At 44.1% G+C, this 13964-nt stretch overlaps 1 protein-coding gene across 1 annotated transcript in view; it reads left to right on the top strand.

Annotated features, from left to right (window-relative positions):
* dclk2a (doublecortin-like kinase 2a) overlaps window positions 1-13964 on the top strand; it is an 87008-nt gene that overhangs the window by 34433 nt on the left and 38611 nt on the right. Inside the window, exon 3 of the mRNA XM_037690517.1 lies at window positions 6610-6736. Within this exon, the coding sequence (XP_037546445.1) occupies window positions 6610-6736 (127 nt within the window). The remainder of the gene's footprint in view (window positions 1-6609; window positions 6737-13964) is intronic.

Raw genomic sequence — 13964 nt, 5'->3', positions numbered from 1 at the left:
ACCCCTCCTGGCTACTCAACACTCAGTCGTCACAAGCTACAACTGAGGTAATGGCAGTCACACGTGCACAAGCTGCAGCTAAACCTGCTGATAACACAGTTTCTGTGCGCCCAATGCTGACTGACCCAGACATCATCCAACTTCAGAAGTTGGATCCTGCAATTAACTCGATGATGCTGTATCTGACTGACCCAGACAAATACACTCCATCGAAAGACGAGCTGGATTCCAATCCAGATCTTAAAGTCCTCTTTCAGCTGCGCAAACAGCTAAAACTACTTAAGGGCATCCTAACTTTTGCTCATGGACGGACGTCCTCACCTGTGTTCGTGGTCCCCCATGACCACAGGGGGGTGATGTTAGTCCATGCACATGACCTTCCGTCCGTAGGACATAAGGGTGACAATGCCACGCTGAAAGCATTAAAACAGATTGCTTATTGGCCTGGAATGAAAAAGGATGTCAAGGACTACATAAAAGGGTGCCTGATCTGTGGCCAGTTTCAACCATCCAGACCACTTCACAGAGCACCACTGCATAGTAGAGGCATTGCATTTCCATGGTCGGACCTCCAGATTGACTGGGTCGGACCACTCACTAAGACCTCTAGAGGAAATAAATATTTTCTCACGGTAACCTGCGCGTTTACCAAATGGGTAGAATGTCTACCAGCCCCTAATGACACAGCACAAACCACTGCTATGTTATTAATGAATCATGTATTTTCAAGGTTTGGACTTCCCCTTAGGGTGAACTCAGACCAAGGTACACACTTCACAGGTGAAGTAATGAAGGAACTGTGGAAGACGCTAGGCGTCAAAGCCAACTTCCATATTGGCTACCACCCACAGGCTTCAGGCCAGGTTGAGAGAGCAAACAGGACTGTGGTGAGTATTTTGAAAAAATACGTAGCCGCAAACCACAAGGACTGGGATGTGAAACTCCCTCTGGTCCTCATGGCCATAAGGGCCACTCCACACACGTCGACTGGCATCGCTCCTTTCGAGATGATGACGGGTCGACAAATGACTCTCCCTCTACACCTGTTGTACCAACCAGGCGATGCTACCATGGCAACAGCCTACACCACACAACAATACATGAAAGACTTGGAAAGACACCTTAAAAACACTTTTGCTTTCGCACAGAAAAACCTGGAAAAATCAGCTGAAGGACGCAAAGCGTACTACGACCAAAAGGCCTCTCACGAGGAACTCCAAGTGGGAGACAGGGTCTGGTACTACACGTTTGCACCCAAAACTGGGAGAAGAGAGTCCGGGACCGGAACTCTCGCCCGTAAGCTGATGCCCAGATGGACTGGACCCCATCTGATAACCGACAAAGTGTCCCCAATTATCTACCAGATAAAAATCAGTAAAGGCCAAAAAGAGCCAACTGTTAAATGGGTACATCGTAACCAGGTTAAACAACACAAGGCGTGCAACAACTCCTCAGGAGACAAAGATCTCACAAAATCTGACCTCGTGGGAATAAGGGTCATCCAAGCAGAAGATAACTAATGGATAATAAACTTAACCATAGTTTAAATTCACAGGACCTACCCTTGACCATGACGAAGCTAAGACCTATCTCTTTGTGTTTCCATAGGACAATGATGATACCACTACTGGTAATCTTCACCCTCTTGGGTGCCACCCAAGAGGGGCAAGCCGAGATCGTAACCCTTGGACCCACCTCGGGCATCGCTCTGCGGGACCAGCAGGGACTGCTCATCACAGATTGCCGCCTATACACTCGAAAGGTCTTCGTCCGCTTCGACCCCCAAACCGTGGTCCAACAACACATTAACATTAAAAATGAGTGGTTAAACAGGCCATGGTACACAGTATCCCTAGAGGGTGCTAAAGCAGAGATCCAACACATCCTAAAACAACTGCATAAATTTACTTACACTCAACAAGAGTTGGGCGGAATAAGTACAAGGCAAAAGCGCGGCATCGGCGGACTTTTGCTTGCTGCATCGTCACTAGGATCACTGTTCAGCCTAGGGTTGTCCGCATACAACACTGTCAGTATAACGTCCCTAAAACAACATGTGTATGAAGTAGAGAGCGAGGTCCCAAAGATCCGAGCGCAAATGAACCTTCAACTAACACAATTGACACAGGTGACTAAAACCGTAAAGGATACTGTTCTAGTGCTGAATACTCACACCCAAGAAATCAAAGCCCTCGTAATAGCGGTAAATGAGTTAGCCCTTAAGGTTGAAGCGGATTACGCTGTTGCACACCTAATGGATAGGATTTTTGCTGACATGCTTAGAGATATCAGTTCGTCGGTAGATACACTAGCCACCGGTAGGATCCCACCGTATCTAGTCTCTCTACAGATGGTGAACGACATCCTCAGCTCCGCTACGCACGAAAAAGTTACGCAAACACAGGCACACCTGGCTTACACTCTCGGTAGCGCAATCCCAATCTACGTCAATCACAAAACATTTGAAATGGCGTTCATTATCAACCTACCGATAATTCCCTCAAACGGCATATATAGACTCAGGGACGTCGTAAATGTTGGCAATTGGCACGGCGAAAACCATGTTCAAATTGACACACCAAGGATGGTTGCGTACCACGACGACAACCCCTCAGTTTACCTAGCTCCAAACCTGCAGATGTGTGTTCTCACTCGGGAGATACACTATCTGTGCCCGAGCAAACCGTTTATGTGGAATAAAACCGCGGGCATATGCGGATTAACACCTATTCCGGAAAATTCTAAGTGCTCAACGACCGTAACGCCTCGACACCTGGCTAAAGATGCAAAAGCGGAAATAATTGGCTCTCGTTGGCTAGTGAATGCTCCTCAAAGACAGGCGATCATAGCCTACGATCAACCCGGGGCAAATAGACCTTTGGCGTTACCGGACAAAACGATGTGGATCAGTGTTCCCCAGGGAACAACCATACACATTGGTGACTTGACGCTCTATCACCTCGATCCGGAACGATGGGACGCGACTCTGGATGACTCAGAGTACCTAGGAAATATGTCTATAGACATAGATCCAGAGACTCTGGGAAGGATCCGTTTTGAAGGCACCCAAGTCGTCGACGTGGAACCAATAAACCAAGTTCTCAAGTCCCTCAGGTCCACAACTAAGAACCCGATCCAACCAATTAACTATGCGTGGTCGAGCGCGGACACATTAATCATAGCCCTGCTAATGACGATAACCCTCGTATTGTGTGGGATACTCGCATCCCTGTCCCGGGGCCAAACGTCACTCCGAGTCGACGTGGATCGCCATGCAGCGCACCTCGATATGATTATGCCTCGCGTAAGCGGGTCCGCAAAGAAGCCACTCACACGGGACAACGTGACTGAAACTGACAACCAGGGTGAGGAGGAGCAGTGAAACGATGTTTCTAGATGCTTAGTCACTACTCTTGTCGGTGTTGAAACGTTGTTTAGTTGATTTTGGTTGTTTCTGAGGTAAGAATGAATCTTGTGTGTAGTAAGTTAGAGACTAAGAAGCCTTTGACCATGCCAACATGCAGTTCATTCATTAAATTGCAATCTTTGCGGAGTCAATGTATATTATTGCTACTTTAAGTACCATAATCTACATTGATCTCACAACGCTTAAGCCGAACCTACTCGAACAATTCTATTCGGGGGGATAGCTAATTCTTTTTGATAAGTCTCGCCATAGACTTCCAAAACATTTATGGGGAAACCAAACACCCAATCTCAAGTCGTTCGTCTAAAAGACAACAGACATTTGAACCAAACTATATTTTGCCATGTAAAGCTAACTTAACCCAAGTTAGAAATGGAAAAGTAGTTTGGAACCCTTTTCTATAGGCTTAAACCCCTGTAGTTACCCCTTTTCAGCATGCTCCACCCCTTAACTGGTAGTCGTAGCTGTTCCCAACCATAATAGCTTACACACCAGATGCATATAGTTTAAGGCCTTATGTAAAATCCCCTTCATAAGCCCACCTTAAACCACATAATTGCATGACACATTGAACCAGAACGGCACAGGCTGGACGTCGCTGGAGACAACCTTCGCTGGAGGCAACCTGCAATCCTGACGTTGGTCTCCACTCTTCATCCAGTGGCCGCTTCTTCAGTTCAATCCAAGGGTACCCCTCTGTATGCTGATGAATCAACACTTCCAATCGCTGTGGATTTACCGTTGTGGATTATATGACTTTTTCCAATGGATTACAGACTCTGTTTCCAAGGGGTTAAAGCATTGCTACAATGGGATTATCGAGACGATATGGGATTATAATCAACACAATGGAATACCAAGAACATTGTGGAATTACCTTGACTTTGTTTCCTTGCTGGATTACTTCTGACTTTGGTCTTCCTCGCTGGATTACATCAAGCTCAAGGACATTTGAAGGTCTAAGTTCACGGTTGGAATTCATCCCCATGGACAGGTGATGATTTCCAAAGGGGGGACTGTAGTGAACCAGATGACCTCAAATCTACCAGATGGACAGAGACTGTTATTTTCATTGATCTGAATAAGTCTGGGCCATCTGATGACTTTCTTTCTTGAATTAATCAAGCAGAAAAGACAATTCTTTATAATCATTACTGTCTTACAAATGTTTTGATAATCAAATTGTGTTAGTTCACTCAATGCTTTACAGGTTGAAAAGAACTACTCATTTTTATTTTACATAAACAGTAAGTAATGATTTTTATTCCTCATTCAGAGAAGAAATCACCTGAATAAGCATTTCTTGATTTTCTGTCTTTTGAATGAGCAAGTGTGTGCGTTTACAAGGTTACAGTCAAACGAAAAACAAGTTGTTATGTTAAAACTGTCATGTTTTAGAATCCTCTCAGACGTAAATAGAGATGTTTTGCACCTGTTTCTTAGGCACGCCAAAACAGAACCCTCTCGGTCTGTGAGAACATTTCTGAGCTGTCCCATAACAATTCTCACTGTCTCTAACCTCTTACGTCACAAAAACACACCCCTTCTGGTCGTTTCTGACCAATGAAAAATCCCAAAAAGTGAACCGGGAAAGAGTCTTTAAAATGTCAGTACTTCCTGGTCTACACAGACTCACAGGTACCCAGAGTGACTTACGACTCACGGAGTTACAGAGTTCACGGAGTTGGAGAGTTGTCAGACTTCTAGAGTTCTGGAGTTCTGATGGAGTGCTGTTGGAGTTCCTGACATGACAACAAAGCTCTTCCGAGTTCCATGGGATTATAACATTTTCCACTGAGGTGAATGTGTGTCGAACAGAGCCTCGCCACTACTTCTGACGGGCAACAGCCATTCTAAGGAGACGCTGGACCGGTAGCGTTAACGGAACACCATATCTGCTGATTATCATCAGAAAGGTAATGGGTCAAGTTTCCTACCAAGCGTACCGAGGCGAGCTGGGCTTCTGATGGAGAGTGTCGGTTCTGGCGAACATTCCTCCCCTCCCATTCAATCTTAACTCCCTCTAAACTTCTTCCCATCTTTAAACTTTTCTATCAAGTAGAAATTCTTCCAGATATTTAGAAATGTCTGTGTAAAATGCTCACCCACATTCATGTGGGCAAAAGATCATAGTTGTACAGTTTTATAAATGTCAGCAACGGAAAAATCATGGCCGTATGATTTTTCCTGATTGATTGCTTATATTGTTATTTTCATAATTTGCCAAATTAATGTAAATGTTTGATGTTAAATTTGATTCTGTAAATAAATGACCGCATTCATTTTGATGGGTCAAATTTAAATGACGTCTCACTTTGCATTTCCTTAAATTCAGTGCACGTTTTATTCAGTCCAGAAAAATGAGGAATCCGTGTTAAATGATGAATATATCAGAGCATCTGTTCATCTACATATGTGTATATGTGTATATATGTGTATATATGTGTATATGTGTATATATGTGTATATGTATATATATGTGTATATGTGTATATATGTGTATATGTATATATATGTGTATATGTGTGTATATGTATATATATGTGTATATGTGTGTATATGTATATATATGTGCATATGTGTGTATATGTATATATATATGTGTATATGTGTATATGTGTATATATGTGTATATGTGTATATATGTAGCTACAGAGTAGATGACAATCACAGTGTAAGCCTTGTCATTTAAATGAAACGATGAGATGAAATACTTTGTGGCAGAGGTTTTAACTTCAATGCTTTCTCTTTAAAATGCGTTGACTCTGCATTATCCCGGATGTCACATTGCTTGACCTTGACATGTTGTTTTCTCCTAGTTTATCTCTTGAACTTTAGCTGTAATGCTCAATAAACATTACCACAGCATTTGCTTCAAGCCAAGTTTTGTAAAGTATTATGATATTAAATGATGTAAAAAAAATATATATATTTTTGATCTCCTTAATTTGCTTTTTGGAGATAATCTTCGTCTTACGAAAAGCTGCTATATTTAGCTTTTGATTAAGAAAATCAAGTTGCTTTTGGGATTAGATTTACATGTTTATTGAAAAGTTTTTTGTTTTTTTTTAACCATCAAAGCCTATCAAATTACTCTGTTCACAAACTCTGACTGTTGCAACAGCTGATTTAGGATTGAATATTTCAAATGTCCTTTTTTTTGTTTGTTTTTCTTTTACCAGATTTCCTGCCTGCAAGATTTTTTTGGGGAAGATGATGTGTTCATTGCATGCGGTCCAGAGAAATACCGTTATGCACAGGACGACTTTGTGTCTGATCTTAGCGGTAAGGCTTCCATAGCTTTTATGACCCATAGGCATCTCTAAATATCTGTTTGTGTTTTATAATAATGTGTGTGTGTTGTCATCATATGTTTCCATACAATGGCAAAATTAGTTCTCTGCATTTAACCCATCGTACCTAGTAGACACTCAGGTGGAGCAGTGGGCAGCTATTGAAAGCTCCCAGGGACCAATTTGGTTTAAAGTGTCCTGCTCAGAGACACCACGAGATGTGCAATGACTGGGGATCGAACCTGGGGCTTTCGGATCTCGAGTCGGCTGCCCTGCCTCTACACCATCTCGGTCCCATCGTGCTTTGTGTATATGCTTATGTTTGTGTTTGGTACATTTATGTTACTGCCTTCACAAGTCTTCTCTTCTGGCTGCTTGCAGTATTTTGTTTTTCTTTGTAACAAACTGGGCAACACGGTGGCTCAGTTGGTAGAGCTGTTGCCTGTCAGCGAGAAGGTCACCATATCGAATTGTGTGACGTCACGAGCGTCGCAGTATGGCCGCACTAACCGGAGCACCGCTTCGACTTGATCTTTTTTTGTTTATGTTTTAACATCCTGATGCATGCTCAATAATCCAGGTAGAAAAATCTAAAAAAGTTAAATCTGGTCCTCTGGACATTCAAAAAAACAAAACAAAGCAAAACAACAAAAAAATGTAGAAACGTTTCGTCTCTCATCCGAGAGACTTCCTCAATCTGAGGAGCTGTATTCAGCTCAGTCTCTTAAATAGCACCTTCTCAGAGTGGATCAACCAGTTTTGCTGCTGACAACCAAAACCAGCTGTGCTCAAGAAGGACCATCAGCCTAACAATGGATCATTAGCACACTGATGGCTGTTTACTGTTCACAGAGGGCTGAGTGATACTAGCAATCACAGCATTGTAAGAGGGGGACAATTGAACACGTAGGCCTCCACCCCTGTTTAACGATGGACGATTTCTTTTCATGATGACATGGATAAGGTGAGGGATGTCATCATGGAGACTGATGAAACAATGGTCTCTTTTGACGTCACATCACTCTTTACGTGCATTCCTGTTGATGATGCAGTAGAGGTGGTCAGTTTAAGATTAAAATCAGACACCACTCTGAGCAGCAGGACCACGCTTTCCACAGAACAACTGTGTCAACTCTTGAAACTGTGCCTGCAGTCAACCTACTTCACATATGGGGGGCAATATTATAGGCAGAAACATGGGTGTGCTATGGGGTCTCCAGTTTCTCCTATTGTTGCCAACCTGTACATGGAGGAGGTAGAAAAGAGAGCCTTGATGTCCTTTTCAGGGACACCACCAAGTCATTGGTTCAGGTATGTTGACAACACCTGGGTTAAAATTAAATCTCAGGAAGTCCAACATTTTACTGACCACATCAACTCTATAGATAAATACATCAAGTTCACACGAGAAGATGTAAAAAATGTCAAGTTGGCTTTCTTGGACTGTGAGGTCTCAGTCTCCGATAGAGGACATTTGCAAACTGAGGTGTACCGCAAACCCACCCACACAGCCCAGTATTTGCAGTTTGACTCCCATCACCCTTTGGAGCACAAGTTAGGAGTCATCAGGACTCTGTATCACAGAGCAGACAGTGTCCCCACTAGCTCAGGAGCCAGGCAAAAGGAGAAATCCCACACAAGACAGGCTCTAGATGTGGATATCCTAACTGGGCCTTCCTGAAAGCAGAGAAGAAACCCAAACAGGACTCCAGTCAGCCATCAGGTGAAAAGGAGGAACCCAGACCCAGACCAGTGGTCATTCCATATGTTGAGGGAGTATCAGAGAAACTGAGACGTTTATTTTCTAAACATAACGTCCCAGTGGCTTTTAAACCCCAAAATACATTACGGCAAAGACTGGTTCATCCCAAAGATCCAGTCCCCCGGCACAAACAGAGTAATGTTGTGTATGCTGTTCAGTGTCAGGAGGGCTGTGATCAGTCTTACATCGGGGAAACTAAACAGCCACTGGCCAAAAGGATGGCCCAGCACAGAAGATCAACATCATCAGGCCAGGACTCTGCGGTCTACACTCATCTCCAGGCCAGCGGTCACTCTTTCAGGGATGAAGATGTTCACATCCTGGACAGAAAGGAACAATGGTTTGAGAGAGGAGTAAAGGAGGCCATCTTTGTGAAAAGAAATCGTCCATCGTTAAACAGGGGTGGAGGCCTCCGTGTTCAACTGTCCCCCTCTTACAATGCTGTGATTGCTAGTATCACTCAGCCCTCTGTGAATAGTCAACAGCCATCAGTGTGCTAATGATCCATTGTTAGGCTGATGGTCCTTCTTGAGCATGTGATCAGCTGGTTTTGGTTGTCAGCAGCAAAACTGGTTGATCCACTCTGAGAAGGTGCTATTTAAGAGACTGAGCTGAATACAGCTCCTCAGACTGAGGAAGTCTCTCGGATGAGAGACGAAACGTTTCTACATTTTTTTGTTGTTTTGCTTTGTTTTGTTTTTTTGAATGTCCAGAAGACCAGATTTAACTTTTTTATACTTATGTTTTAACCTTTTTTTTTTTTTTGCGCCAACACTGCACACACACGCTACGGGTATGACCGCAACACATTTTTGGAGTTTTCTGTGTCGTTGCCTTGCCATCATCCCATCATGCCATCCTGCCATCGTGCCATCATGCCATCCTGCCATCATGCAGTCATGCCGTCATGCCATCGTGCCATCCTGCCATCATGCCATCATGCCATCCTGCCATCCTGCCATCATGCCATCATGCCATCCTGCCATCATGCCATCGTGCCGTCCTGCCGTCATGCTGTCATGCCGTCCTGCCATTGTGCCATCGTGCCATCGTGCCATCATGCTATCCTGTCATCATGCCATCATGCCATCGTGCCATTGTGCTATCGTGCCGTCATGCCATCATGCCATCTTGCCATCCTGCCATCGTGGTTCAGTTTCTGCCCCCCCCCAAGCTTCAAGCTCAGGCTCTGATCATCCACCTGCCTGCACAGACTGAACTCTACAGACCTGTTTGGCTCCATGGGAAAACCTTGGATGTGCTTTGTCTGCTGGACCCAGTTCTGGAGGACAGTATGTGCGGGCAGCTGCTGCGGTCATTATTGCCATCAAGCTGCTAACGGGACCTGCTAATGAGACTATGCTGCTAACAGAAGAGAACCATGCTGCTAAAAGAACCTCACTGTAGATGTATTACTTTTTCACTTTTGGCGCCGTGTTTATTGCATTTTTGCTGCACGCTTTGGTATTTCTTGTTTCGTTTTTGGCGAGTCGAGACGTTGTTTTCTCGTCCTCAGCATTTCATTACATTGTTGACCTTGTGTTGATTTTTGCATACGACAAATAAACCAAACATGAACCAAATCTCGGCCGGGGGCCTTTCTGGGTGGAGTTTGCATGTTCTCTCCGTGCATGCGTGGGTTTTCTCCGGGTACTCCGGTTTCCTCCCACAGACCAAAAACATGTATGTTAGACTGATTGGTAACTCTAAATTGTCCCTAGGTGTGAGTGAGAGAGTGAATAGTTGTTTGTCTCGTTTGTCTCTGTGTCCCTGTGATGGACTGGAGACCTGTCCAGGGTGTCCCCTGCCTCTCACACAGTGACTGCTGAATATGGGCACCAGTGACCCCCATGACCTGAAAAGGAAAAAGCGGGTCAAGATGATGGATGGATGGATGGTAAATGGACTGTACTTAAATAATGTCTTTCTATCTAATCAAAATACTCTAAAGCTCTTTACAACACAATCTGTCCTCATTTACTTCCAAACACATATTCCTTCAGCACTCTACTACATCTCTACAAAAATAATCAAACAGATCAGTCCATAGAGACTAATTAGTTATTTTTAGATCACATTCATACATCGATGGGACACACATCTGAGGCAATGAGGGGCTCAGTGTCTTGCCCAGGGACACTTCAACATGTGACTGCATAGTAGTGGAATCAAACCCCCAATTCTCCTATTGGAGTTCGACTGCTCTAACCACTCAGCCACAGCTGTCCTGTCAGATGTAACAAACTGAGCTTGCATTCCTGTTTCTGGAGTAAGATTGTATTTTTTGTGAGTGCATGTTTTCTACATCTGACCTGTTTAACCTGCACATCCATTTAGTGAATGTGGAACCACCTCAAAGGAATGAAAAGGAAGTTTATTACAGTTTGTGTCTGATGTAGTGGCATCCTGTTTGATATTCTTGTTGTTTGGTCGTCAGTCAACAACATGGAAACATTATTTAATGCACTGTGAGGATGAATAGCGTTGGACAGGTTGAAGTCAGATTGTTTGGAGCTGTTGTCCCACTTAAACTCCTGTGCTCCACTTAGAAGAGTTAGGTCTCTGAAGGAACAAAAACAACACTGTGCTATAAATTTAAGGAGGAGTGGCAACTTTTTCTTGCAGACAGGTCCAAGACAAACTCTACCATTACAAAAAGGAAAATTTAATAAAGTGAATTTAAGTGTTTGTTCAGATTTTTAAAGGTCAAGTTCTGTGAAGTGGTTATGTGGCGTTCATCCAGGTTATTGTATGATTCTCCAGTTTGCATCACAACCCAACTCTGTGGACCATGACATACAACGGAGACTTGAAACTTTGTTGATAGTTAAACATGTTTATTAATAAAAACAGCTATCTGAGGTAAAAAGCTTTATTTTTAAAGAGAAAGGCCAAGCGTCTACAGGTATAGGTTAAATCCACAAGTTCAAATGAACAGCCAGTTGGGACACTCAAGCAGAGCAGACGTGTTGTAGTACCACTGAAGTTTTAGGACATCACAGGTTATGAACAATTAACATCTTACCTGCTATAGATAGCTCTTGGGGAAAAATAATTTGGAGAAGAATAGAGCAGTTCTGATGGGTTGACAGGCTAACAAATTCAGCTCCTAATTCTGCATTAAAGTTGTGACAGTCCTGCTGGAAGTTCCTCAGGTTGCCCCAGAAGTGCTACAGCTAACTGCTGCTGCTGTTGCAAATACCCTTTGAATTTAGTGCAAGTCAGTGGCTCCCAACCCTGGTCCTTGAGGAACACCATCCTGCGTGTTTTAGTTGTTTCCCTGCTTTGGCACGCCTGATTTGAATTACAGTAGTCACTCGATTAGACACCCCTGCGATAAGTGAAAAACTGCCAAGTAGAAACACTATATTTATTCTTGTATTTAGGTTTTATAAACCCTTCCCACACTCTTGCAATGTTCTAAGCTCTTAAACCTACCTATAATTTTAACAACATACATATATGTACTGTACAGTACTGTAAAATTTTATATAGGTACTCGCCAACCTTGGTCTGGTTCTGGTCCGGTTCTGATTGGCTCTCGGCAGCCGTTGAGCACCTTTGGAGAGAGCCGGAACTTCGGTGAGCCAGCACAAAACCACCCAATGGTCCTGATCGAGTCCAAATAATCCAGAGGGATCTGGATGAAAAAAGTCCGGGTGAGCTCCTGAGAAGACACCGGACCTCCAAGCAACGCGTCCTCACTTGAGAGGCTTCACGGTTTGGCAAGCAGCACTCAGACTGATCGATGAAGCTGGAAGTAGTCCTGGTCCGGTTCTGATCGGCTCTCTGCAATCACTGAGCGCTGAAGTCACTATGAATAAGGACCAAACTTTTTAGTCAGGTTCGGATCGGATCAAAACTTTCCCTCCATTTCAGCAGAAAACAGCGGCCGGAAGCACTGTTGGCTTCTGGGTAGTGTAGTTTTTTGACTGGTCAAAAGAAAACTTCAAAATGGCAGCACCTGTCCGAAGTTTTTTTTTTTAAACTTTTTATTCCGTAACATCCCAATCACTTGAGTAATATTAAAGGTGACAATCGTTGGAAAAACTGCGAAAGAACGAGTCTGCAAAAGTCGAACGACGAGGTAGCGAGAGGCTACTGTACTGGGTGATTAACAGATTTCTTTTCAATTAAATTCAGTTTATTTATATAGTGCCAAGTCACAACAGAAGTCATCTAAGGGCACTGAACAGAAACATTTATATACATAAAAAGTAAGTTAATAGCATTTTTTATCTTAGGAGCGGACTGCTTTGAGTTTAACTTCATCGCAGACTATCATCTTGAGCAAGCTTGAAGGCGACAGTGGAAAGGAAAAACTCCCTCATGAGGAAGAAACCTTTAACAGAACCAGGCTCAGAACAAGCATCATCTGCATCGACTTCAAGTAACTAAGTACAGACCCTTTCCAAAAAATTTGAATATCATGGAAAAGTTGTTTGGTTCAAACCCCGGTCCAGGGGCCTTTCTAGGTGGAGTTTGCATGTTCTCTCCGTGCATGTGTGGGTTTTCTCCGGGTACTCCGGTTTCCTCCCACAGACCAAAAACATGCATGTTAGGCTGATTGGTAACTCAAAATTGTCCCTAGGTGAGAGAGAGAGAGAATGAATGGTTGTTTGTCTCGTTTGTCTCTATGTGGCCCTGTGATGGACTTGCGACCTGTCCATGTCAGGATCAGGTGGACAGGAACGAACCCAGTTGTGCAGACAGGTCTCAACTCGGCAGATTATAAAAAACTAAATACTTTAATGACGAAATAAAAGGTAACAAAACAATAAGCTGACGTGGCAGCAAAACTTACATGGACTAGAAGACTCAGGGAGAAACTCACAAGGACTCAGGAAGCTCAGGGAAAATTCAGAAGACGCAGGAAACATGAAGACCCAACGAATACGACCCGACAAAGGAACAACACAGAACAGGAGGCTTATATACAAGGACGAGACAAGACGTGATTACAACAGGTGTGACGAGACAAAGGTGGCAACAATTACACTGACGAGGAAACACTAGGGAAACACAGACACAAACAGAAACAGCAAATGGTACCATCCTTACAGTACCCCCCCTCAAGGACGCCTCCAGGCGTCCCCAAAAAAAACCCCTCCCGAAGGACTTGGGTGGGTGGAGGGCGGCACTGCAAGGGTGGAGGGCCAGAGGAAACACAAGGAAGAACACAAAGACCTGAAAGAACTAAGGCAAAACACAAACAGGAAAAACACAAAAGATTTGAACGGTCGAGAGACCGTCCCTGGAGTCATTGTTCAGGAGGACGGCCGGGAGGCCGTCCAACACGGGACCATCGTTCGGGGGGGCGGCCGGGAGGCCGTCCAACACGGGACCATCGTTCGGGGGGGCGGCCGGGAGGCCGTCCAACACGTAGGACCTTGGAGGCCGCAGCTGGCGGCGTAGAAACCTTGGAGGCCGCGTCAGGCGGCGTAGAAACCTTGGAGGCCGCGTCCGGCGGCGTAGAAACCTT

This window comes from Nematolebias whitei, chromosome 16 (genome assembly GCF_014905685.2).
Source record: "Nematolebias whitei isolate Nwh7 chromosome 16, NemWhi1, whole genome shotgun sequence".
Taxonomy (NCBI): domain Eukaryota; kingdom Metazoa; phylum Chordata; class Actinopteri; order Cyprinodontiformes; family Rivulidae; genus Nematolebias; species Nematolebias whitei.
The sequence above is the reverse complement of the archived record's forward strand: the minus strand, read 5'-3'. Positions and strand labels throughout refer to the sequence as shown.